Raw genomic sequence first — 27872 nt, 5'->3', positions numbered from 1 at the left:
ACTCAATGGGACTTTTCCTGGTTAAATAAAGGTTAAATAAAATCTGTACTACACTATATACTGATTCTATGCAGTATATTATATAATATATTATCGTCACTGTATACTGTTTTAACAGTACTGAATACTTACCTTTTTATACTAACAGGCAATAATACAATATGTGTGACATTAGACCTCGATCCAATAAGCACAGTCGTGGGGACCAACGATTAGCCAGTCAGTGCCACTGGCGGGAATAATGCTGTTGTCAAGCTGTAACCAAGGAGGAGTAATAAGAACAATGATGCCTGCTACAGAAAAGATAGATGTTGCTCTCGAGGCTGTTCATACTCTGCCTTCATCTCAACATCGCCTGACATTGTAGTTTGTTTTTACTTCGCTCCACTCCGCTCTTAACTGACATGTTGGCACGGCTACGAAAGCGTTGATGACAATCTGTATGACTGAAGATAGAAACGAGTTGACATGTCTGATATCAGGGCAAGAGCTGCTCACCACTAACCACAATCAATGTAAATGTTTTCCAGCTGTGAACAGTTCCTCCATTTCCTTTGTACATTGCATTGTGTTTATCGGCAGCACACTCAACCATTGGATACCGCAGTCTTTCTAGTTCAGAATCAGAAATACTTTATTAATCCCAGGGGGAAATTACTTTCGTTACATATACTCCAGATGTAATAGACATACAATACAATACAATACAATACAATACAATACAATATATTAAGAATATAAAGGTTTAAAATGTACAGTTTAAAGTCACATAGTTTGAGTGTACTTCATAGTTCTGATTTGAGACGCACCGATACTTTAGTTTAGTCATAGGAAGTAAAAATCCAGACTTCATGTCCCAGCATCCCAGATGTTTTATAAACTAGTGACAACATATGCACGTATGTGTGTGTGTGTGTGTGTGTGCACTATGTCAGTGTGTTTGTGTGTGTGGTCGGTCTATGATCCGTGTAACAGGCTGATTAGGATTTTATGAGGTCAAAGGTCAACAGGAGCAGGGAAGACAGACCTTGTGACTTTGGGGTCAGCCAGAGGAGAGAACTGTCATGAACTAACACTCTCACGTTTACTGTCTCTTCCACTTGAATTTATGCCGCCATCCCTCCCTTTTCCTCCCCCGCGTGTTTCTTTCTTTCAGTTTTTTTATGAACGAATTTAGCGAATGAGTTCCCATGAAATTGTTTCACACATTTATTACATTAAACGGTGGTTTTCAGCTAAAGGAGAAACCAAATTGTTCTCTCCAAAATCAAAAAAAAAGAATGTTTTTTAGGTCATGGAAATGCTCTGGAGGAGTCGTGGGATTTTACATCTGGGCCAGTGAGATTCTTGAAGTTTGGTAACCAGTGAGGTCATGATTATTTTTAAATTTGTCTCTTTTGAAGCTGAGCGCTCACCGCTACAGCCTTTCTACACTGGAATTCCCACATATAATTTTTCAAACAATGTCAGCACTATTGTGCCTTTTAGTTTTAATCTTGTGTTTGTTTTTGTCTTTCTTTGCCTGTCAGAGAGGCGACTGTCGTACTGTACTTACACATCATTCAAAGGCACTTTAGAGGTTCTACTTTACTGCCTATGAGAGGGAAATATTGTACTTTTTCTCTTCTACAATTATGTCTCAGCTTTGGGAAGTAGTTACTTTAAAGGTCAAGATTTTGTGTAAAAGCGTTGATCTGCAGTTTCATTGGGTGGTTATGTGGCTCCCAGCTAACAAATAGTCCTGCACATAACTCCCCCCTTTAGTAAAAGCACAACTTACTGCTTTTACACTTCTTGTTTCCCCCTATTGTCCAGTCTTTAAGCTAAGCTAAGATTATTTGCTGCTGGATGTTGCTTTGTATTTAACTGGGAGATGTGACGTATTGATCCTCTCATATAACTTTACACCAGAAAGCAAATACGTGTCAACTCTTCCTTCGAGTACATTTTTCTGCCAAGTCTTTTGTACTGCAACATTATAAAGGCAGAACTTAAAGTTGTAATGGTATATTTTTATAGAGTAAAACAAGATCTAAATACTTCTTGATACATTTTAGGATAAATCACTATTGTAGTCTAACAATTGATCATAAAGTAGAAAAACTGACCTTAACTTGAAAACCTAATCTTTTGTACTGTAGCTTCTCTCTTCTACTAAAAATGCTCCACTTTCTGTCTATCTGTATTATATTCCTCAGTTTTATAATATAATCCTATTTACTCTCTTCCCCTCTCTTTGTCTCTCTCTCTCCTTCTCTCACTCTTTGAACCCATTGAACTGCTTCCCCACCGCACCCTTTTCTCCTCACTCACTTCCTGTTTAGAGAAACAATTAAAGGATTGTTCCTACGGCCCGGAGCACTAAGGCCTTGATCTAGAGCAGCTACCACATCAGCTAGAAAGACCCACATAAAACATCAATTATAGGGCCTCCTCGAAGGACAGTGTTTGCCTGTAGACTGAACAGGAATAAAGCACAAAGGTTATGACGGATGAATAACACACAGGAGCACCGGACTGTCAGACAATCAATGACAATAACATTCGATGTCAAAGTCTGAGAACGGATTGTAGCTGATATGATAGTTGACAAAATGACCGTTCAGTGTGGAAACTTTTGTAACTCATCCTTTCAACTAAGATTAGACTCATACAGCGTGTCATACAGTGGACGGCATTAAAAATGACATTTATAATGTTTGTTTACGTAGATTCAATTCAATTCAGCCGCACACTGAAAGTACAACGAAATGTAATGTAGCATCTAACCAGATAGAAGCATTAAATAAAACTAGATAGTAGCTACTAAAACCCAAAGTGGTCTTGTGTTATACTTGTCTGTCCCATAATCTGAATTGATCTGAATATGGATTATCAATCGGATGCCACACTTACCTAAAGAACAAGTAATAATTATTGGAACTGGTAGTATTAATAATATTAGTAATTCTGGTATCTTCAGATGTAAACGTAAAACCTACAGCACCTCTTTAGTCTGTTTTTGATTGAAAAAAATAGCATTTATTTTGTTGCATTTACTCTCTAATGTTTTTTATCTATTTTATTGGTTTGATTGTTACATTTTTCTAATTTCACATACATTTGTATTGTGTTTAAAGCTCTTTGGATTACACTCACCTCTACAAAACTAAATATTGAATTTTTCAATATCATTATTATTATTGATTTATTTCTCCAAATTGTCCGTCAAAGGTTGCTGGAGTACAATTAAATGTCCTCCAGTTGCCTTTTCCTCGATTAAAGTGAAAGTCCTGGTCCTCAGTTTATAATAACGTGAAAATGTAGCAGAGTGACGACTCCTGACATATGAGATCATGTTGTAAATGTTTTGTATTTTTACTTGATGAAAGACCTGAATGAGTAATCTATTATCTAACCGTAGCATCGCTAGTGGGAGACTATGTAGTGTATGTGGAGGCGTTTTCCCCAAAGGAAAATTTGACCGTCAGCCAGAAATGGTGAAAACTGCCGACTTGGGGATGGTGTAGTAGAATAACAGATAATTTTGTTTGTCTTATAATTAATTCCAGATGAGGTCAAAAATGCCAGTGGACGGTTCCCACAGCAAGAGTTTATTTAAAGCAGTGGTTCCCAACCTTTTCATGAACCTTTTTCTATCATTAAGTAAACTGACGACCCCTGACATAAGTGATTATATATTATATTATATTAGTCAATGCATTACAATAAAAGTAAACTGTACCATGAAACTAAGTACTGAATTCAACATTGAATTTATCCTGTGAGATTTATTTTAGGTTTTTATCTTAAATAATAACAATATCATTTAGTTTTCTTCACAGAAATGAATTAAATGCTGAGATCCAAGCATACTATGTATTTAGAGAAAAAAACTTTTTTACAGCCAGTAATTTAAGGATTAATTTCCACAGTACAAAATAAATATTCACCACTTCAAATTAAACCATTTAAAGACCATGTGCTGACTTACTTATTTATTTATTGTTTCTGTGCACAGTCCCATGGTAGCCCTGCTTGTGTAGCCTTTCATCGTTTTGTGCTGTAGTTAACTTGATTTTAACTTTACATAAATAGATTTCAGAACAGGTCCAGCCATTGTGCAAGGATAGATACACAATGACATGTGTTAAAATATTTTAAAACAGCCTCAGCCTTCCTCTGGTGGCTCACCATTTCACGCTGGTCTCTGCTCCTCCTCCACAGGCAGAGCGACGGGCGTACAGAGAGGCAGAGATGAACATGATGGACGACCTATCTGAGGGTGATTTTCACAAAGAGGAGGAGCCAGCCAGCCCAGCCCCTCCCCCTTCACAACAACACACGGACCCTGCGTCTCCAACGGTTGCTGTGACACCGGAGCCAGTTGCCAGGGGAGAACAAGCCACACCCAGCGAGGTAGAGTACCAGGTAAATTTATTAATGAGTCTTCGGAATGACTTTCGGTCCTTTTTTCTACTGCGTTTACGTTTCTAGTGCGTGGCCCCGATATGTTAAAGAAAAACAGTGGGTCTCCAGAAGTTATCTTAAGTGTTTAGAGCAACTAATAAAACAACAAGAGATGTAGAGGTTGAGGGAATAATGGTAGAGCTCACTAGCGGAGAGAATATGCAGAGCTCCCAAAGTCCCAAAAGATTTTCTTTTTGTCTTGCTTGCAGAAAGTAATCGTTTTTGCCCACAAGTTGTTTTCATGTGCACACAAGATAAAACAATCTTTAGATGCTTCGTAGATATAACATCTTTTACTCATTGCTTTCCTTGCTGCAAACTCAAATATTCATAAACTTTTAGGACTGAACCATTGCAAGATGAAAAACGCTGACTGAAAAGTCCTTTTGTTGTACTGTTGTAAATTTTCCAACTCTGGTCTTGAAAAAGTAATTTCTGCTTTATTACATCCGACGTTTTTAGACTCTAACAGTGTAAAATGTTTTAGTTTCTAACTGTGTTGAAACTGTGCCTTTACATTCCTTTGTATTTGCTTTTCATCTGTAATTTTTGTAACACAGAAGACTTGACTGGACTCTTTGTCTGTTCTGTCTTGACTGCTTTGTTTCTTCGTGTGCTAACAGGATGGCAGAGGTTTTGGCATCGGTACACTGGTGTTTGGGAAGCTGCGAGGTTTCTCTTGGTGGCCCGGCAGGATTGTTTCCTGGTGGATGAGCGGCCGAAGTCGAGCTGCAGACGGAACTCGCTGGGTGATGTGGTTTGGAGATGGAAAGTTCTCTGTGGTGAGTAGTTTTATTGAGGAATCCTTTAAATAAGTTGATCAAATACTGGTATAATGTGTGTTTAATGCCCAGCAGAGTCACATCAGATGCAAAGAAAGGGGACCCAAAGTCCTTCTACAAAGAGTAAGAGAGAAAGAGAGAACATCTGTTGTTGTTACAGATATCATTTTTAGGGAAGTAATTTGGCCGCAAGGCAGTAGCTTAATGTCTGATTTTTTGCTTTTAAAGACGTCAGAAAACTGTCCCAGTTAAGGCATTCATAACTAATTCAAACTAAATTTCAGTGTGAAATAAACACTTAATTAGCAGAAACTTTAGTGAGCAGATGATACTTTTACTATGATCTGATACAAGACAACCTTGATTTTTCCCTTTTTCTCTTTTTCTTTTGACTAAATTTAGAATTTAGTAAAAAAACAAAACAAAGAAAACGTGACACAGATCTTGCACCAATGCCCCTTGCCTTTTAAGCCATCTTTCCTAAAAATATTTGTACTTACTGTGGCACACAATATCACATTATTTAAGGATTTTAAGGCCCTGTTAATGTTCATCTGTTTTCCTTTTAATCTTGATAATATTAATGACCTTTTCTTTGTTTTACAGGTGTGTGTGGAGAAGTTGATGCCTCTGAGCTCCTTCTCATCTGCCTTCCACCAGCCGACCTACAACAAACAGTCCATGTACCGGAAAGCCATCTTTGAGGCTCTGCAGGTAACAAACCAACCATTTTAAAATCTGCTTCTTAACGTCAGGTAGTGTGTGTGGCTTTGTGTCATGTCTGACGCTGCTGTTGCAATCTAGATGCAATCCAACATCTAAAAAGACCATAATATAAATGTACAAGTCGAAAGGTCACATTTTACTCATTCCTCTGCAGATTTGCATTGAGACTGGCTGGTATTTTGCATTTGTGGAGGTGTTGTTCTCATCATGCTCTGCCCACAGTTTATAAGTGGTAACATGTGGGTACGTTTGTTTCAATCTCATATTTTTGTGGGGGTTTTTTTTGATCCAGCAATACTTTTATTTCTTGTAGTTAATACAGAACACATGGTCATTTACTTCTTCCACAGTGTCACACTGGGTTAGCACTCATTAGAACTTCTGTACAATTAAAAACAAGCAGCGAAGGATTAGTACACTAAAACGTTTAGCACTTTGTTATTTCACGATTACCGTATTTATGTTTTTTATTTGACACGTTCTGTGTGTGTTTTGCGTGTAGGTGGCCAGCGTACGGGCGGGGAGGCCAGTTCCTTCCTGTGATGCGAGTGATGATGCAGACGGGGTAGAGATTCAAACCAGACAGATGATCGAGTGGGCAATGACCGGCTTCCTCCCCAATGGTCCACAATCACTGGACCCTCCAGAGGGTGAGCACTTATTTTATTTATTTTTTCATTCACAGAAACGTGACGATAAACACACACACAAAAAACAATCACCATGACAAACCATACAAACAAAACAAAGCAAATGTCTTGTTAAAAATAAAGGAAATTAAGATGTGTTCAGTTTCTGTGAACTGTGAACAAGTTTCTCTGTGTTCGTCTTTGCCCTCAGCTCAGTAAATATTCAAATATTCTGAGATTATCCACCAACAGAGAACTATCAGTGTTATATTATATTATTATATAAGACCTGACCTAAATAATATCATTGAAAGTAAAAATAAAACCAACAAAATAACCTTTATTTGACCAGCTTTGCTCCAAGAATATGATGGCAGGACCCATTTACTGTTTGGATTTTTTGTTTTTTGCTTAAAAACATATAAGGAACTGTATCAACAGTACAGGCAGATGTATCCTAACTAGTTTGTACAAATTATCTAAAGGCTTAAATATAGCTGTTCTGAAAAGCCAAACTCGAAGGTCGGGTGACAATGTTAATTCTGTCCATATCCCCTCAGGTGAACAGAATCAATATAAGGAAGTGTACCCAGAGATGTGGGCTGAACCTGAGGCAGCGTACACGCCTCCACCTGCCAAGAAACCGCGCAAGAACGCAGCTGAAAAAGCAAAGATCAGAGAGGTGATCGATGAAGGGACCAGAGGTAAACATACAATTTCAACTGAAGCTGCTTATTTTCAAACTTCTCTGTGTGTTTATTTAAAAAATGAAAAAAGTGGAGGAGTGAGTGAGCTCCTCCACTTAGAGAAAAATGTTGAAATAAATACCACTGACCTTTAAGTTTGTTAAGAGCGGAGAGTTTTTTGTTCATTTTTGAGTCTTTGTTTAATGCCTGCGCTTAACCAGCACAGGTTTTCTGATTAACTGCTTATATTCAGGTCAATATTTTATGTCTTTGTCACTGTTGACGTTACTTTTGTCGCACTGAGAAACACCCAGAACATTATATCAGAAATAGACAATTGTGAAGAGAAAAAATGTCAAAGGAATAAAAAATGATGGTACTTTTTATTAATAACTATGTTATTTACATTTTGGAGACACCGACCTTTACAAGATCCTGACTATATTTTGTTTACACAAAATCTTGGCTGTTTTATCAACTGTGTGTATTTTTTCTTCCAGAGAGACTCATATTGGAGATAAAAAAGAAGACCAGGAACATAGACGGTAAAAGTTTCAGGCTTTTCAGTCATCATTGTTAAATGTAGACTTGAAATAAGAAATTATGTATTAATTATGTCTTCTGTAAAAGGATCGACTGTTTTAATTTTAATGGCTAAACAGTGTTAACCATATCAGTTGTGAAGTATCTTCTCTCTAAATGAGTTTTAAAGGTGACAAATCCTTAAATTTAACACCCACATTGTTATTTAAGAAAATGTTATCCCTCTGAAGCAATCTTTTGTAAATAAAATCTAATTTTGTTACATTATCTGCGATTACAATACATACAGAGGTTTTATCCCATTCTCAATACAGGCGATAACACTGGTGGCATCTTTAAATGTTAGTACACTGTTAACAAGGCTGTTATTACTTCAGTATCAGTAGTTTCAGTCCTGTTTAAATAAGTAATAAGGTCAATGAGGGTCAGTTTTTCACATTTAAACCAGTTTAAGAGTTACTCCTAAATTAAATTACTTATATTGTAAATGAAGTTTAGGGTTCAGTCAGTGTAGTCTTCACTGTGAAGTGTTTTTATAGTTCAGTGCTAAACATCTCTGGAATCCAATTCTTGTTTTTGTTTACATTTTTGTTATTTAGCTGATTCATTTGTACAACAAGACCTACAATAATAATTCCCCGATGGACTGGTGGTGAGGGTCTGGGCATCCAAAACAGATTATGAGCTGGAAAGTAAACTTAAAGTTGCAAATCACAGCACCTGGCCAAGTAATTATTCAGTCTGTGTTATTGATCACTGGCACATTGTGGTTGTTTGGGTCTAACAGGCAGTAAAAGTCTTACTTGTTGTATATTCGTTCGTTAATGTCATCAATGGGCCAAACAAAGAGTTCAATATAACACTGTGTGCTTGTTTTCTGTCTGTGTTTGTTCAGATATCTGCATCTCCTGTGGAAGCCTCAACGTCTCTCTGGAGCATCCTCTCTTTGGAGGAGCAATGTGCCAGGGCTGCAAAGTAAGAAACCTCCCAGAGACTCTGGGATGAGTGATAATTGAATATTATTATTATTAAATCATATAATGACATAATATAATTATTATGAAATGCTGATCATATCATTATGTCATGATGTAATGCATAACAAATTAATTACATTAAACATCAGTTTGATTATTTTACATTTTGCCATAAAGTGATATACACTAATACTGAATATATAAACATTTTCTTATTGATATTGTAATATTGATATCAAATGTGTCACCTAGTACAATGAATGAATGGATATATTGATACACACAGGCAGCATGTGACTGAATGCAAACACATGTACTGAACTTTTCTCCATACAGACTACTGCAAATTATGAGCATTTCAGTATTGGGTTTTCTTAATTAATTAATTATTTCTTCTGCCTATAAATCATAAAAACATAGTGCACGCAGTTTTCCAAAGCCCAAGTTCATGTCTTCAGATTGCTTTAGTTGTTCGACTAACAGTCCAAAACCCAAATAATTCAATACACAGTGATGTAAAACAGAGAAAAGTCTGTAACCAGAGAATATTTGATAGTTTAGTTTGTTGAACAACAAATTAAACTATCAAATATCTGTGGAAGTTACATTTCCCTAGTGGGGCTGTAGCTCGCCCTGCTTTTTCGCTCTGTTTTGAAAGCAGTAAAAATAGTGTTGACACGTTGGTTGTATGTCGGTGATGTCTGAGATATTACACAGACACACCTGAAAATAAACAAAAGTACAAACACAAGATTTCATTTTGTGGACAACGAAGACACGCTCCCCTCTCTGACTCTTCTTTACGCTCTGCCAGAACTCGTTCCTGGAGTGTGCCTACCAGTACGATGACGACGGCTACCAGTCCTACTGCACCATCTGCTGTGGAGGCAGGGAAGTGCTCATGTGTGGCAACAACAACTGCTGTAGGTCAGTACAATACTGTATAAATTGTTGAATTTTAGGCATTGGCAAGCAGCTGTTGCTCCTTTTTGTGGCCAGGACAAGGTTTTGGATTTCACATCAACAGAAACAATTTCCCCCTAAATGTCAAAAATGATTTATGGTTCCCTTTATTGGGGACAAAGTCAGCCAACTTGTGTGGAGCAGATTTACTTATGTGAATACACAGTTTATTTTGGCATCTAGACTCTGACCTTGTCACTGCAGCTCCACACAGCAGATACTGGGAGTGATGCTGGAAGAAGGATTCAGGTCTTACCACAGTGTAAATATACTCTGTTACAAGTGAAAGGCCTGCATTCAAAATCTTACTTTATAAACATAAAAATATACTTAAAAAACCAAAAGTGAAAATAATCATTAGGCAGAATCATTTATATTATATTATTGGATGATTTCCTTATTGATGCAGCTGGTAAAGGTGAAGCTAATTTGTACAACTGCTGGGTAGCTTAATAATAATTATTATACTAATACTAATCATAATAATAATCATAATTTATAAATAGATTGTGTCTAAATCTGCAAAGTAACTAGTAATTCATGTTTTTAAATAAATGTTGTGCAATAAAAAGTACAATATTGGCTTCTAAAATGCTGTGGAGAAGAAGTACAAAGTAGTAAATGGAAATACTGAAGAAAACAATTTCCTCAAAATGGTACTTAAGCACTTGAGTCAATGTACATTGTTAAATTCCACCACTGGAGTCGTGATAATAAAGTTCATCCTATAATCTGCCTCAGATACTGAGCACAAAGCCAGCTATTATTTCCCCAACAAAGTAGGAGCTACTCTTTAGGGAAATACCGTCCAGTAAATGAGAATGTTAAATCTGAATGTAAAGATAAGCCCACAAGGCCGTGTATCTTTAATTTAAGCATATTAAACCCACAAAAAGCTGCGGACGATGGACAAAAAGCTTCATTTGTAAAAAGAAAATTACATAATCATAAGCAGTCTAGTAGAGAAAAGCAAGGGGAGGATATAATATGCGCATGCGCGACGCAGGAGGTCAGAAGGGCTGAGGGCTCCTGACGGCGTTTCAAACAAATGGTTTAACTAGCTTCAGATCATTCTTGAGATCTTTTTGACAAGTGACTAGATCAAACCGGCAAGTGAACCGGAGGAAATCCAGCATGGGAGAACCCGGTAAAGACAAATCAAAATCAGGAGGAGCAGCTGCGAGGCAAACCACCACAAGTATGAATACTAGACTTGACGAGATGGACGCGAAATTTGACAAAATACTGGAGAGTAATACTTCAACGAAACCACTGTTGGACATTATGTTACTTATTGATGGACTATAATTGAGACAGTAGCTATCGACCATATAATAAATAATGCNNGTTTAAATCTACCCAATCTAGAATGTTATCACTGTGCAGCTCAAATGTTTTATATCGACCATATAATAAATAATGCAAACGAAAGTTCATGGATAGATATTGAAAATCACCAGTTAATGCCCAAAAATTACCTATCCACCCTTTTCTCCAATCAAAAGTGTATTACTGCGAACTTTATAATCAACAGTACATTAAATGCCTGGAATAAAATAGAAAAGCAAATAGGACATGAAATTGAAATTCCAAGACATATACAGATATGGAATAACCCTTCTATAATGATTCAAAATACAAAACTTAGTTGGGGAACATGGAAGATCTTAGGAATCCAAACAATAGCAGATATCATAAACCAAGGATCAATATGCTCATATAAGGAACTAAACGATAAATATGGACTAAAAGACACGGAAATGTTTAGGTACTTGCAATTGAAAAATTGGATAAGGGACAATATGGACCTCAAATACGGAATAGCTACAGAAATAATAAATCAAGAAGCTCCTTCTTTTGAAAATTGGAAAAGATTAATGAAATATTATTTGAATATCGAAAGGACAATGTCGGAAGACAGCAATAAAGAAAAACAATTTGATAATGTATGGACTACGATTTATGAAGCTTTATAAAGAGTGGAGCCGTGAGATCGACCAGCTATAAAGGAAAGGTACTGTAGTATGTATGATGACCAATGAGTGAGGTGTGTGTGGGTGGGTGGGGGTGAAAGTGTGTGTGTAGAAGTATGTAGGAAGAACGATTGGATAGGATGTGTGCGTGTGTCTGAGAACAGCAGCAGTATGAATGAAGGGGGGGATATAAAAAGACAACCTCCCAAAGACCATGAGTAATATCGTATGTTGCAATGATAGATCTAAATGTATAAATGATTTGATGTAAAGCCATGATCTGGTCATATGCTTTGTGAGTTCGAGAAAAAAAAGAGAAAAGCAAGGAAAACACAGGTCTCATGGTGTGTGTGTGTGTGTATGTGTGTGTGTAGGTGTTTCTGTGTGGAGTGTGTGGATCTGTTGGTAGGAGCCGGCTCGGCGGCGGCAGCCATCAAAGAAGACCCCTGGAACTGTTACATGTGCGGACCCCGGAGCACATACGGGTTACTGCGAAGACGGGACGACTGGCCCTGCAGACTACAGCACTTCTTTGCCAACAACCATGAACAGGAATTCGTACGTCTGACAGTTTCCACTCATTTCATTTGTGTTTATGATTGTTGATCAATAGTTCACAGTAGTGTTTGTAGGTATATGATTGAACAAGTTTAATGATCATCAGCACAGATAAAACCTTTATCGTATAGTGTGCCCCTAAAATAGTTTTCTAAAGTGTTTAAAAATCATCACTTATTACAATTGTACATTAAAAAGAGCAAATTGAATTAACTTTTTTTAATTGAATTTGTTTTTAGGGCTCATTTGATCTTGAATATAACTAAGAGTAGCATTACTACAATGTACAAATACAAGTAAAAGTCCTAGATTAGTACTAATTAATAAACATTTACTTAATAAAGTAAAAGGGAAAAAAAGTGTAAAGTACTAAAAGTAAAAGTAGTCATAATGCAGAATGGCTGATATATTATATTACTGGAAAATAATTAGTGATTAATTGATACGTTCCTCACTTTAATGTAAATGGAGCTGGTAAATGTGGGTCTTATTTGAATTACTTTATACAGAATATATCACAATTTTGAAGCTGATTTATATGTTGTATTTGAAATCTAAATCTTAAAAGTAACTAGTAGCCAAATCAAATAAATGTAGTGGAGTAAAAGGTAGAAGAGTAGAGATATAAAGTAGCATTAAGTAAGTAACAAGTGCCTCAAAATCTTACACTTGAGTGAACTCCTATAACTCAACTCTATAATAGCAATACAGTAATTTCAGTCCACACAACGTTAGTACGTCAGTTAGGTGTAGTAAATGGAATATATTGGCCATCCTGTATCTAATCTGCTATCATAACATAACTAGAAAAATTAGACGAAATACATCACAGTTAAACGTCGAACATTAACATCTGGGGATCAGTGAAGCTTCTGCTCCAGGGCTGTCACATTTAAATTATCCATGACGGCTAATACACATCAAAACAGACCATGTTCACATTTAATTATTGATGCTCTCCATCCAGACTTTTGCCGAGCAGATCGTCATCATAAATAAAGCTGCTGTGTTATGTGCTGTTCTGCCTTAAAGCTGTTGAAGTATCTGTCCGTTCTCATCAGTGTCTCTTCTTCCTTTTAACTCCTAATTGTGCTTCAGGAGCCAGCCAAGTTGTATCCTCCAGTTGCAGCAGAGAAGAGGAAACCAATCAGAGTTCTCTCCCTGTTCGACGGCATTGCCACAGGTACATATGAGCAAGACTGCAACTAATGTGCATGATCTGTTAATTCATTTATTAATCGACGATGTCAGTCAGTCCACAGTTATAGGATGGATTGATATTCATGGTCTCCAGAAGATGAATCCTACTGACTTTAGTGATCCTGTGACTTTTGCTCTGGCCACATCATGAGGTTGACAGTTGCAGTGTTGAGTAAACTCAACAACTACTGGATGGATTTTCATTAGATTTACATTCATGTCTCCCTCAGGATGAATTATTATAAGTCTGGTGATCTGTTAACTTTTCTTTACTCTGTAGTGCCGTCTAATACTTTTGTTTATGAACAAATACCTGCAAAACTAATTACCTGTTTTGCTTTGTTTAGTGCTAGTTGGCAAAACTTAGCATGCTTACACACTAAACCAAGATGGTAAACATGGTAAAATATTATACCTGCTGACATGTTAGCGTGCTGATGTTTAGCATTTTTTGTCAATTTATTAATTATTTAATCAATAGTTCCCAGAGCTCCAGCTGGTGTGTTCATTTAGTTTTTTAGTTAAAAAATTAAACAGCGATATAGAACAAAAGAGAGAGAGAGACTGTAACCAGAGAATGTTAAGCATTTGTTTTGGATAAATAACTGAAACGATTAACTGATTGATACATTTTAACACTCAGTGCAGAATTTGTTTTGAGGAAAATAAACATTTTAGGTCTCGTTGCTTAAACAAATTGTGAACATGAATGATTTTGCAGTGAAACCTCACTGCAGCTTTATTTAACCAGGAAGGTATCGCTGACAGATATAGACTCAAACACACACACACACACACGCACACAGTTACACCAAGTGCATACCTGGAAGCTTCCCAGTTCTACCACAGTCTTTTATTAGCTAGTCACTGAGCAGCTCCACTGGGGGAGTTTGGGGGTTAAATATCTTTATATATCCAGATTTATGTTTATATATATTTATATTTAGACTGTAATGACTAAGTAATGTAGACTAGTGCAGTGCCCGTAGGAAGTATGTATTGCTATAGAAAAGTGGGAGGTTAAGTAGCTTTTTCATGGATGGCAATGAGGTTTGTTTGAAGGTGGGACGTCAGGACATTTAGGTTTTTGTTGTGAATGTGTAGATTGACTGTTGTGTTTTCATATAATTTTGGCTTTTAGCAAGGCCAATTCTCCGCACCCTCCTCTGTGTGAAAGTTTCAGATGCGGGCAAGGGGGGGAATGTCGGCTACTTCAGAGGAGGATCAGGGACGCCTTATTTTTGAACACGCCTACAGTGTGACCGGATAAGCCGACGGCGCGGAGTGAGGGCGTGTCGGTCAGACAGTCTGATAACTGCACAGGTCTCTCACTCAACTTAATAAAGAGAAATGTCCCACAAAGCAACGTACAGGACCAAACCAACAGTAACGTAGTAACTGTAACTGTCTTTGGAAATTATATGAGGAAAAAAATACCACAGCTGTACCTACGTGGAGAAGCGTCTGTCCCTCCTGTCCCTGTCTCCGTGTCCTACCGACTCTTTCCGTTACATATCTGCCCGAAAAAACAGCGTCTGTCACCGGCGAAAAACTCGCGGAGTGTTTGGTGATCAAAAATCAAAAATCACCGCGACCGTCAGTCCTACGGACCGAGACATCAGTTTACTTTCACTTTCCAGGATGTTTGGCTCGCAGTGATTGGCTCTGGTGCGCCGTGGCTAATGGTTGCTATCGTTGGCAATGCTAGCGGAATTCGGAAATAATTTATGAAATAATTTATTAACTATGTTTATAGTCCAAACAAAGCCGACGTTGCACACCCGTAAACCACACAGCAGCTATGTTGAAACTCTCAGGTCAGTCTGATCCTGATCTGCAGAGATATTTGAGACACACACACACACACAGACAGAGATTTCTTGCTTTATAGATAGAAGATAGATATGTGTGTGTGTGTGTGTGTGTGTGTGTGTGCACTCAGGGCTGTTGGTTCTCAAGGATTTGGGCATCCAGGTTGACAAATACGTTGCGTCTGAGGTGTGTGAAGACTCCATCACTGTCGGCATGGTTCGACACCAGGGTCGCATCATGTATGTGGGTGACGTACGCAACGTAACACACAAACATGTGAGTGAAATTCCTCTTTGCAGAATGATTAATTAATCTGTAACACTGGGGGACTTTCACTCCTGAATTAACAGCCACTTGTGTTCAGATCACACAAACTGTAAGTGTAAGTAGAGCTTATGTGCTAGCTGATGGATTGGATTGGATTGTTTTACTCCACCAAACCACTTTTTTTAGCCTTTTTCCTGATGTTAACTCTTGCTATGTTTTACCTGTTAGATCGAAGAGTGGGGACCATTTGACCTGGTGATAGGAGGAAGCCCCTGCAACGACCTCTCCATAGTCAACCCTGCAAGAAAAGGCCTTTACGGTAAGAAGCAGTCTTTGAAATTTTCTGAGAACTACAAACTACAAATGCTCAGAGGCCCTGACGATTGTCTAATTTTAACTAATGTAATTAAATATGGATATTAACCTTCTCTCCTTTCCTGCAGAGGGAACCGGAAGGTTGTTTTTTGAGTTTTACCGTCTGCTGCACGAGGCTCGACCAAAGCCGGGCGATGAGCGGCCGTTCTTCTGGCTGTTTGAGAATGTGGTCGCGATGGGAGTCAGCGACAAACGGGACATCTCACGCTTTTTAGAGGTGCCGTGAACACACCCACTAAATACGGTTATAAAATACATTAATATGAATACAGATTCAGGTGAATCACTCACATTTAACCAGTGTGACTGAAGCAGGAGATGAAATATAGGTCGGTTGTAGATTTACTGCCGTGTCAGGAAACATAAACCACCCACTTTATTATACAGTTTGACTGTAAAATGTTTTATTAGAGCTTTTATTATTTTATTATTAGCTTTTTATAGTAACACAATAAGTAACTACAGCAAACGAAAAACAACAACAATTAAGCAGTTAACTTGAGCATAATGCAGTTTACTATTTGTTTAATTTAATTAGGTTACATGTTGTTCACATCACAAAAAAACATCTTAAACTTTAAGACTGTTGGAGAGCTCATGGGATTTTACATCCGTGAGCTGTAGTAAGATAATATAAACAGACCTCTCGGACAGAAGATGTTCATAGTAAACGAAACAGGAAGTAAACCTGCTGTTCCTCCTCAGTGTAACCCAGTGATGATTGATGCCAAGGAGGTCTCTGCTGCCCACCGCGCTCGCTATTTCTGGGGCAACCTGCCGGGCATGTCCAGGTGATACAAACACACACCATTGTTGCGATCAGTTTGCTTTCTGTTGACTTCGTTATACATTTTTCATGAATTTCTGAAGGAAAAAGTGCCTCTGATACACCGTTTTAATGCTTTGTCTCCACGTTTCGTTTAATGTCAGACCTCTGACACCCATGACGAATGACAAGCTCGACTTACAAGAGTGCCTCGAGCACGGACGTACAGCCAAGGTATGTACCGTTGTGAGCGTGTGTATGTGTGTGCGTTTGTGCTTATTATCTTGTGATATCTGATGTCCTGACGAGTGGTACAGAAAGATTGAGGGTTTTGACACAAGTTTGGGAAGTTAAAAAATGATGTATAGTCTTACTATAGTTCTTAAAATCACAATGTTTATGTTAGAAAGCTGCTCTACGTAATTAAAGATAGCTGTAGGATTAAATAAGGATTTGCGTGTGTGTGTCTGTCTGTGTTTGTGTGTGTTTGTGTGTGTTTGGTTCTGGATGTTAATTCCAGTTTGAGAAGTTGCGTACCATAACGACACGCTCCAACTCTGTGAAGCAGGGGAAAGATGAGCATTTCCCCGTCTTCATGGACAACAAGGAGGACATCCTCTGGTGTACCGAGATGGAAAGGTACAGTGGTGTGTGTTTGTGTCTGTGCCTCTGCTCTGTGTGCGTTATTGCCCTCTAATTTGATCCTGTATGGATGTTCACAAGTTCACAAAAGAATGAATATGAGTGTATTTCTAAGTTCTTTTGATTTGTGTTTGTATTTTAATCTGCATGGTGTTGTAGTTCTTTAATAACTCAGTATACCTGTTTGATTAGGTGACAATGTGTTGTTATGTTTAATTTTAGTTCCAGCATGTTCTGCCTTAATCGTCCTTTTATTAAATTAAGTTTAATTTTTTGGAATTTTCTGATCTGTATTTCTAACACATTGATGGCCAAATCCAGATATACTGTATAAAACTGTAGTCCCTTTTTGTTTTTGTGCAACGTTTCCTCTTAAAACAACATTAAACTTATATCAGAGCTTAAAAATAATTCAGTTTTACAGATGTTTCACTTATATTTTAACTTAACCACTCATATTTTTATGTCCCCATACATGCAAAATTAGTTTCCCTTTTGCAGCTCATAAAATCCCAACGCTGAGCCTCAGAGTAATAAAATCAAATCAGTAAATGGTTTGCACAATAACTTTTTAAAGTAGAAATAGCCTAACTTATCATTATAAAGTAAATGTTATAGAATAATGACATCAGCTGTATTTAGATTTATTCTTGCTTTCACCATGCATTTCTGTCTGCCACAGTATTTCTTGGGTAAACAATGTCTCCTTTATAGACTAAATGAATAAACAAAGTCACACCTTTTCTCCTTAACATTAAAGTCACTACCCCCCTCCACCCCGACGCCACCCCCTGCTGTAGTAACATGTTTGTTCAAAGCAATAACGTTAATCAAACTGTGTTATTACTATAAAATGCACATCATTACAGTAGCGTTTGCCTACTATATACTGTTACTATTACTATACTTATATTTCCAATCTGGTGTTGATCATTTCTTTACGGAGCTAAAATAGAAAGTGATCAGTTATCTTTGAGATAAAACATTTTTTAGGACATTATATAGATTATGTAAGATCAGGTTTGTCTGGTCAGAGATACTGCGGCTGCAGCTTTCTTCTTTCTTTCTATTTCTAATAGTGAAGAAGAACAAAATGATGTCTTAAAATAGCTTTCAAACTGTTTAACATTTATCAATTCAAACTAAACTAAAAAAGAAATTGTCCTGTGTGTTCCCAGGGTGTTTGGTTTCCCCGTCCACTACACCGACGTGTCCAACATGAGTCGTCTGGCCAGGCAAAGGCTTCTGGGACGTTCCTGGAGCGTCCCTGTCATCAGGCACCTCTTCGCGCCGCTCAAGGAGTACTTCGCCTGCAACTAGTCACGCACCACCAACTCTCTCTCTCTGTCTCACACACACACACACACACACACACACACACATACATACACACATCGACAGTATGTCATGACAGACACACACACAGATAAGTACACACAGTATACAGTTAGTACATGAAGGTTGGCTGACGCGGTATGACAAAGATGACCGTACATGCACACATATACACACACATATACACTGTAAAGGACTGCTTCCCTAGATCCCATGTAGACCACTGGCTGACCTTAGTCCCCTGGTGCTACCTTGCTGATTACACACACACACACACACACACACACACATACTGGTGCAGGGTCTCTGTACTGTATTTGTTCACACACAACTTCCTGTCCGACCTTGAAACTGGTGTCTTCTTGCTTTACTGTGTCGTAGTAGCTGGAGTTCAAAAACCTCCAGGAGGGGTGCAACACTGACATGAGATGCCCCAACATTTTCTGTTTTTAACAATTCTCTGAATACAACAACACACCAATGAATCCCTCTGAACCATAACACTTAACAACTAAACTGTATTCAAGCGTAGTGACAGTGCTGCTGGTGTATTACAGTGCAATGAACACACACACACACACACACACACATACACCAGTTAACGCTTGTGGTGCTGGTCAGGTAGTGATAGATTTCCAAATGGTGCCACTTTAATACAACACTTTTAAAGTTTTTGGTGCTCTTGGAGACTGAACTGTCTCTGGTTGTTTCAGTCGCTACAGTTTTGTGTCCCTAATTAACAAGGATGTGGAGGCAACACCAGGCTAGAGAGGTGCATTTTTTTTAACATCTATTTATTTGTCAAATTGAGTGTGCAAAGGGAGCGTCCAAAAAGACAAACAAAGGCAACTGTATTCAGATAGATTCATGTGAAGCCTTTTTTTTAACGTGACTACAACTTAATCAGATTGTAAAAGATGCTCTGGAGGTTCAAATGATTTTAGTAGCTGAGTTAAACCTCAGTGGGTTGAGCCAAAAATCATGTTTTTTGTGGCAAAATAACTAAAAAAAAAAAAAAAAAGTATCTTCCCCTGTTTTGGCTGAAATGTTGTCAGTGATGCCCGCAATATGAAATATCGAAATAAAAGAGGGTAATACCACAGTCCATTGTTCGAGTTTGTTACCCTGTATCTCCATAGTGCCTAATGTTAATAGAATCCACATCAGCTTCCACTAATGAAGTAGCTAATGTTCCTGGGGACTTAAATACACACAAATATACACGAGACAAAGTCTAGACGTTGACATTAACAAAATAAAAAAATAAAGAGACTAATAATAGTAGTAATGGAAAGCCTTGTAACTGTCTCCATCTCCACAGTTTAGAGCGCCCTCTAGTGGGCAGACAGACCAGTATAAAGTGAGTGCATAACAAGGAAACACTCTCATGTTGGGGTGAGTCAATCCTTTGTGTTCCACAGAGTTACTGTTCGCAGTCACTGGATTAGAAAAACATGTAAAATAAAGACAGAATAAAGTCAGCTTTTATACTTATTACATAGTCATTCGCATATATATATACAATATTGCTGCATGTCTCTTAGTTGTGAGGACCTACATCCACTGTTAGGTTTCTGTACAACAAGCACTCGTGTGCTGTTTAAAAACTCATACTGTTTTGATTGTTTCTTGGTGGTTTTTGTCATGTTTTAGGCAGTGATTGTACATTAAGGCTAGCTAATGCTTTGGTGAATATATTGTAATATACTGTACACTAGTAGCATCTTAAGAATGGGTTTATTGCCTCATGCTGGTATGCAATACTTACTCAATAACATTCGTGCTCTTGTATTGCATTGATTACTGTTATTCAAATGACTGTGATGTTCATCTTAATGGTGCAAAATTGGAATAATACTGTCTGTCACTTTAGTAATTATGTCAGTTGCCTGATTGATAGATGTCACTGTACCAAACCTCGGCCTACTTAATGGGCTCGTATCATTAAGTAGGCAGTGAAAGACACTATTTTAAGCCTACAGTGGTCATTATGTTGATGTACTTTCTGTTCAAATAATCTTCAGACAAAGGCCCGAAAAAACAGTTATACTGTGAAAAAACCAATATGAGGGAGTCTTTCTATGTAGCTTGGTTAACTTTGGTGTGGCTCAGTTTGTTTTCACCCATCATGAGAGTGGCTTTCATTATGTGTGACGCATTATGCACTGTCTATAGCTTTCTGGGTCGCACATATTGTGACCTTCCAACATCACGAATGCAAGCCAACGGCATCATTTTTATTATATGTTATATATATATAAAGGGAAAGATTGTAACTTAATCTTATATAGTTAAATATATCTCGTATTCATGTCTGGATATCTTTTAAAAACGAGAAGAAGGTGGATGTTTTGGCAAAATGTGTCTCTTTAAAAGTCTGCTCTAAAACAAAATCGATCTTCAGCTCCACCAAACACGTTTTGATTCATCCAGTGAGTTTGTTTGTACCTCCAGAGCAGCACCGCAAACTAAAACACAGATAGATCTTTTTTAGTTTTTAAGGGCCGAATTTAAGGTGAAAGGAAGTTGCAATTCCAATTACTGTACAACTTCTCTTGTGTCTCAATCTCAGTGTCGCCCATTTTATGTCTACTTTAAAGTGACCAGTAGTCACAGTCCACCAGCCCTTGCAGTTATGCTCCTACTTTGCTTCATAGGGATCCTAAATGTCCTCCAGTTACTGCAGCGACATCCACTAAAACCAGACGCAGACCTTTAATCTGTAGACAATATGCTGGTTTTCTATTTCCTAAGACTGAAGCAGCCCTGTATAAATAATGATCCTTCCTTATGTCACAAGATACAGTTGTACCACCTGACTTGGGTGTTTCTTCTGCCTTTTGCCCAATGCATGCTGGGAAAAACTCAGATGCTCTATGACCTTGAATAGTAATAAGCAAGTAAAAGAAAATGGCTTGTCATCAAATAAAATGTTTCCAAGACTATTACACACACAGACAGTGTGTGTAAGCTACATATTGATGTTTTTATTTACACAGGGCTGTCTTTTGAGAAAACATCTCTTTCAGTCTGGTGCTTTTGGTCCTCAGACGACCATCTTTTTCCAGGAAGCCTTCCGATCCTCTGACCTTCCTCAGATACCAGCTTACAACTGGACACATGCAGTCTATGCTGACAAACACACACACACACACACACACGTGCACAAACAACAACAAAAACCAACAATAAACCAGCAGGTTCAAAGTTTTTTCCATCATGTTTACTCTCCGTTTATACAACCAACCTTCAGGTGCTTTTTAAACTCAGCTCTTTTTTACAGTGCTCTTGCAGGTGACACTCTCACACACACACACACACACACACACACACACACACCCACACACACACATTTGCTGTAAACGCAATGCAAACACTTCTCTAAACTCATTTCGCTACAAAACACAGCATTCACACACACACACGTGCATACACACTGTGTTTTTGCCGGCCGCCTGTTGCTATCAGGCTTCCCACAGCGTTGCTGGGTGTGACATCACCACCCTGCGTTGCTTGGTGCTCCCAAAACCCGCCTCCCTCTCCATCCCCGCTACCCCCACTCCCTCTCCCCCAGGTGCTGCATGTCAGTCAGTCAGTGTAATCTCCGATTCCATGTTAGATTAGGGAGTAATGATCATAATAATAATGGTAATAATAATTACAATAATAATCTGTTATTGTGTGTGTGTGTACTGTTCCAGGTTGGTGCTCAGTTCAGTTCAGTCTCAGCCTAGAGGGGAGAGAGAGGCTAGAGAAAGCATATATTACAGTTAGTATAGTGACTTGTTCTATTGTACCCAAGGATGCCAGAAGAAATTGTTAAACTGATGAGCTACAGGACACTCTCAAACCAGAGCCGGTTGAAATAACACCACATGGAGAAGAAAGAAAATAACTGAGTTCACATTTTCTGATTTCTTGCGAAACGCTTGACAGTTTTACCAAAGGCTGCAAGTGAGGATTATTTTCTTTATGGATTCATCTGCGGATTATTTCCAAGGTTAATCATTTGAAAGAGCAAAAGAAAACATCAGCGAATAGAGAAGAATGCTAATAGTAATATAATAATAATGAATGTGAGGTCAAAATCAAATCTTTAGTTCAACCAAAACCCAAAGATATTCAGTTCACTATCAGAAGAAAACCAGAAAATATTCACATTTGAGAAGAAGATCATTTAAATCACTTCAAACAATTAATCACTTATCAAAATTCTTGCAGACAAATGTTCATTCCACAAAACGATTCATCGTTTTATTAAATTGCAAGGTGACACAGAATTCATGAAGACTGGTTGCGTTAACTGGTGTGATCGAAACGTCGTGGTTTATTTGCATGTGTTAAAATCAAACTATATAAGTAAAATCAAGTTATACGTTAACACAGTGGTTTAAAACCTTCCCAAAGGGTCCAAACATAAGTCAGAGGAGTGTAAAGAAACAAATTTGTCACAGAAAATGTTATTTATTTTATATCATTTGGGTGAAATATTGGCCTCAAAGCCTCTAAAAAAAACCTTAAAGAAGACAAGTACAACAAATCACTCTTTGATTGAACTGCTCACAAACAGTAACACTACGGCTGTTAAGACCTAATAAAAGAGAGATTTTAAGTCTGTTTAAAATATATTCTGTAAGACTTTAAAGAAGATGTTTGTGAGATGTTTTGGAAGAGGAAGATCAGACAACTGAACACATTCAAATATATCATAGATTGTAAGAAGCTGAGTTTCCTGAGTGTGTTGAAACCAATGTGTGACGAGGGGTTACAACCAGCTTCATTTTAAAAGGCTCACAAACGGTTGTCAGGTGGTGTTATTTCAACACGTCTCTGTTTAGGAGTGCAGTGGGACAAAGGCGAGAGGAATGGAGTCAATGTTATTAAAATGATGGGTGACACGGTGATGATGTTTCTGTTCGCCTATCGACAGCTTTTAGGCTGAGTGACGCGTTGTTTTCAACACTGATACACTTAAACCACATACACACAAAACACTGTTATTACCACACAGAGCAGACGACGCTCAGACGCAGAGACACATGCACAACACCTACAAATACAATGCTGTGGCGCATTCAGACACTCATCTCATGGATTAAATGAAAGATGAGCTTTTAGGAAAAGGAGGACCTGGTGGTGTTTCAAAAGGTGCTAAAATTTTATCTGAAAATAAGAAAAATATATTGTTAGGAGTATAAATCAAGTTTGTCTTTACAATGACTGTATTTAAGTTTGTCGTAGTAATGAAAAGGCACTATTATTATTTTACTCTTGTATGAATATGGACTAATTAAAAAGGCATTTTAACTTTGTACTTGAACAATGTAAGAAATGAAACGTGAATAAAAAAAAGACTGTTTCTTGTGATTCAGCCTGAAGGCTCAGTGTTATCTGCCTTTATGTCAGGGAAGGGTCCAAAAGTCACAATTCAATTTGAGTTTCTCTTTTTAACAGCTTATTAAATGAAGCTCGGTGTCGAGTTCAATCAGGAAGAGTTCCTCGTTAAGCCTCACTCTCTCACTCTCCTTTCTAATCAGCGGACAATGCTGGCCTTTACTCCTTCAGTTAAACCAATCAGACTCAGCCACAATCTCCTCCATGACCCCCCATCCACCTCTTTCACCTCCAGACATCAGAGCTCCACTCTTCAACACATCCAGATCTTCATTCTCTTCATTCACCACCAGTGTCTCGACTCCATCAGTTGGTTTCCTGTATTAATCACAGCTTCACCAACTCCCTTCAAAGACAATTACATCACGATGGGATCTAATCGCCAAAGACTTTTCACACTTCTCATCTTCATTGTGCACGTTCAGAGTCTCTCCTGATTGAACTGTCTCTCCGTTGAGGCTTAGTAAAATCTGCTGACATCAGATCAACACAATAACACTCAGCACTTTCCTCGTCTGCCTGTTAGTGTGTGTGATCGACAGTTTGTCACTTGTGAGAGGTTTGTTTCAGACCACAGGAGCTGGCCCACTGCGCCAGGAACTAGTTTTAATAACTAGATTATTTGATTTAGAAGTCAAAATTGTTACACCCCTAATGCCAGTGTGTGTCTATAGGCTTTAAATATTATAATGCATGTTTAAATAAGGTCAATACCAAATGTTTCCAGTGTGGATGGAAATATGTTCAAAGAAAAAAACTTTCTCTTTTACCAAACTTGCTAAAAAATGTTCCACTTTACATCAATAGTGACAGTTTTAGGCAGCCTTTACTGGTACCTCGACACTGTTGCTAAGTTTGTAGGGCCCTTTTATTGACAAAAGGTGTTTCTGTTTCACCTGTTTGTAGAGTTTTGTGAAGCAGAAAAGTCTTTACTAAGCTAAAACTGTGTGCTGCTGGGTCTCAGTGAGCCCTGCCAGCCTTACGATGGATTACATCATGGTATAAATGATCATTATTAATCATGACAAAGTCCAGAAAATGCCAAAGGCAATACTGCACGTTCCCTTCCGCGCTGATAGTTTAATTAATTATTTATCATACAGCTGTTACACTCAGATCATATTCAGGAAGTCATCAGCCCTTGCTCCATGAATCCTCATCTGCCTACAGTTCAGACAGACAGGTAGTAACTTATTCATCAGTTCGACACCTGTGAGAAACCTCTGTTTCCCACCACAGCACCAGTCAGCCCTGCTGCCAAAGGGGGAGCAGCCTGTGTCCTTACTGTGGCCTTCAAGTGCTCCTTGTAAGCCCTTGTGAGTGAAGCGTGGCATTCAAGTGCTCCGGGTCAGAAATAATACCAAAAACTGGATGCAGTGACTTAAGAGGATTGTTTTTATTGTTGTTGTTGTGCAGTGTTTCATCTGGTCAGTACAGCTTTTATTTTTTGATGCAGCAGCACATCAAAACAGAGAAAATGTCACTGATATCAGGGGGAAATTCAGTATTTCCTACTACTTTATGCAGGGTTAGTGGAGGATTAATCTAATTTTAGCAACCTGACTTGAAATTTTACCACTGAGTGACAGAGTTTTATATTTATTTCACGTTGCTTGCAGAATACATTGTTATATGTATGTAATATTCTTGTAAAACGTTATATGTATATGGGGAGTCTTCTTAGAGAGCTTGAGCAACAGTAATAGTAGGTACTGATGTAGACCCCTAAAGCCTAATGGGATTTATACTACTATACTATGAATACTATTCAAAAACAGATATGCAACTGTTTAAATAAAATACATTTTTAGTATAATAGTAATACTAGTATAATTCTTAGTTTGGTCACTTGTCTTAGTATATTTATAGAGTTGACAGAACAATGTAACAAGGTCCATTGGTAGCTGAATTATTATATAACTATATATTGAGAATTACTAGAAGACTTTGAGGTGAGATTGTTTTGTAAACCACTTTAAAAATGAACACTGAACTTCCAATCTCAATACATATTTACAACACAATAGATACAACAATTATTTCTAAATTTACATTTATAACAAATATCCGTACCTCACTGATTAGATTGAGTACCAGTATTTCCGACAGCCCTGAAGGCAGCACATGTCTCTGGAGGCGGGAGACACGCCCCTGTCTACTGCGAAGAGGAGACCCCATCGCCGGTCACATCTCGTCTCCTATTGGTCGGTTTTTCCGTCGCTCAGGTTCGAACGGCTCCTGATTGGCTGCTGCCGGACTGTCGGTATTGAAGCATCTGCGGCTCGCTTGCTTGCACAGGCGGACAGAGACGCGGCGAGCTGCAGACAGCTGCGCTGCTCAGAGCGCAGGAGCGGAGCTACAGGAGGAGCTCTGCAGCGTAACACTCAGGTGCGTACACATCGCACAACACACAATCTAACACTACTTAACTTGTATTTATACACTGTATAATATGTCTGTTGAAACTACAGAGCTTTACAGACCCAGATTATTACATTACATGTCTTTATTTAACTTTATTTGATCTAACAGAAGTTATTCTCAGGACCTTTAATCAGAGCAGGCCAGACCTGATACTCAATTTTAACATTACTAGAGACCGCAACCAGGTACCGACCATGAGCAGACCTTGGGAGAGGAACAACCTCGACAGACCCGAACTCTGGGGGACAAAACAATGAAAATTAAATCATTAAATAAAAGCGACATTTGGATTCCCTGTTGTCATAGAAACAAACCTCTGTATTGGCCACAAGCCCTTATATAATGTGTGTGTGATTCAGTGTGGTTATTGTTTGTGTTCTGTGTGTTTCAGGAGAGCAGGTCGTCTGGAGGAGGAGCTGACCTGTTGTGAAGCTGAAGCTGACTGAACAAAAGAGCTCAGTGAAGCAGACTGCAGATAGACCCTGGACCAGCCTGCTGCACGACAAGTCCACTAACAAGACTGACTTAACCTTCAGCGCGGCTATTGACGCTGCCTGATCAATATCTCCTCTCCGGCGGTTACAGTGGGTGGGACACTGATAGACGAGAGCAGCACATCCGTTGTAATTTAAAAATAAGAATATTCGATGCTTTTGATCACCAATCGCGTGTTATATATTAAATACAGAACTAGTTAATTGATGACAGGTACAGCAACCTTATTAAAGGCTCATATTTACTTTCTGCCTGGGTTCATTATTAGAAGAAGGTCAGCTCCAGTTAATGGGAGTTATTAAGGTTCAAACTGCTCCACACTGACAAACATATGGCTGCTCTCGTCCTATACATGATGGATTCACTTCTTTTAAAGCTCACTCCAACCCTAAAACACAATAAAAAGTCCTCAACGCCAGTGTACGTTTGTCCTCACAAAGAATAGATAGTCAGTGAACACACAGTGTGTAAGGAACTCCTTGTAGCCGATAATAATTGATGAGGTTCCTCTCTGACTGCATCTCATTTCCTCATCCTCGTCTCGTTCGCTGCGACTGAAGATGACTTTTTGACGGTTGATTGGCAGTTTCATTAAACCGATGACGTGTGTTTGACAGTTTGGCCAGCTGGACCCGACGGGCGCGGTCTGAGTCACGAGGACGATTCTCCCAAATCGTCAAAGAGACGAACTGCAAGTGCCGGGTAAAGAGATTGTGTGCGTGTGTGTTGTGTGTGTGTGTGTGTGGTGGTGTGTGTTATTAAACAAAGGACATATTTGCATCTTATTTATCTGATACTGGTCCTCCAAGCTATGTTCTGGTCCAGCGGCAGCCTGGAATTAACTCATTTTTAGGGTGAGACTTCTTTTTTGACTAA

General features: G+C 38.4%; 1 protein-coding gene across 7 annotated transcripts in view; it reads left to right on the top strand.

Annotated features, from left to right (window-relative positions):
* Positions 1–24050, top strand: part of LOC118340245 (DNA (cytosine-5)-methyltransferase 3A-like) — a gene marked incomplete at its 5' end in the record, with an annotated part of 43544 nt that extends 19494 nt beyond the window's left edge. For 2 of the 7 annotated variants that reach the window (XM_035678112.1, XM_035678105.1), the window contains 18 exon segments: positions 4207–4410; positions 5073–5231; positions 5307–5354; positions 5838–5945; positions 6460–6607; positions 7147–7290; positions 7773–7817; positions 8711–8790; positions 9607–9719; positions 12103–12286; positions 13385–13469; positions 15429–15574; positions 15794–15884; positions 16009–16157; positions 16646–16731; positions 16871–16940; positions 17227–17345; positions 18527–24050. In XM_035678112.1, coding sequence (XP_035534005.1) covers positions 4207–4410; positions 5073–5231; positions 5307–5354; positions 5838–5945; positions 6460–6607; positions 7147–7290; positions 7773–7817; positions 8711–8790; positions 9607–9719; positions 12103–12286; positions 13385–13469; positions 15429–15574; positions 15794–15884; positions 16009–16157; positions 16646–16731; positions 16871–16940; positions 17227–17345; positions 18527–18668 — 2121 coding nt within the window. 7 annotated transcript variants of the gene reach the window in all.
* Between the last annotated feature and the right edge of the window lie 3822 nt (positions 24051–27872).

Source organism: Morone saxatilis, unplaced genomic scaffold (genome assembly GCF_004916995.1).
Source record: "Morone saxatilis isolate NCDOM2014 unplaced genomic scaffold, NCSU_SB_2.0 Contig7, whole genome shotgun sequence".
NCBI lineage: Eukaryota > Metazoa > Chordata > Actinopteri > Moronidae > Morone > Morone saxatilis.
The sequence above is the reverse complement of the archived record's forward strand: the minus strand, read 5'-3'. Positions and strand labels throughout refer to the sequence as shown.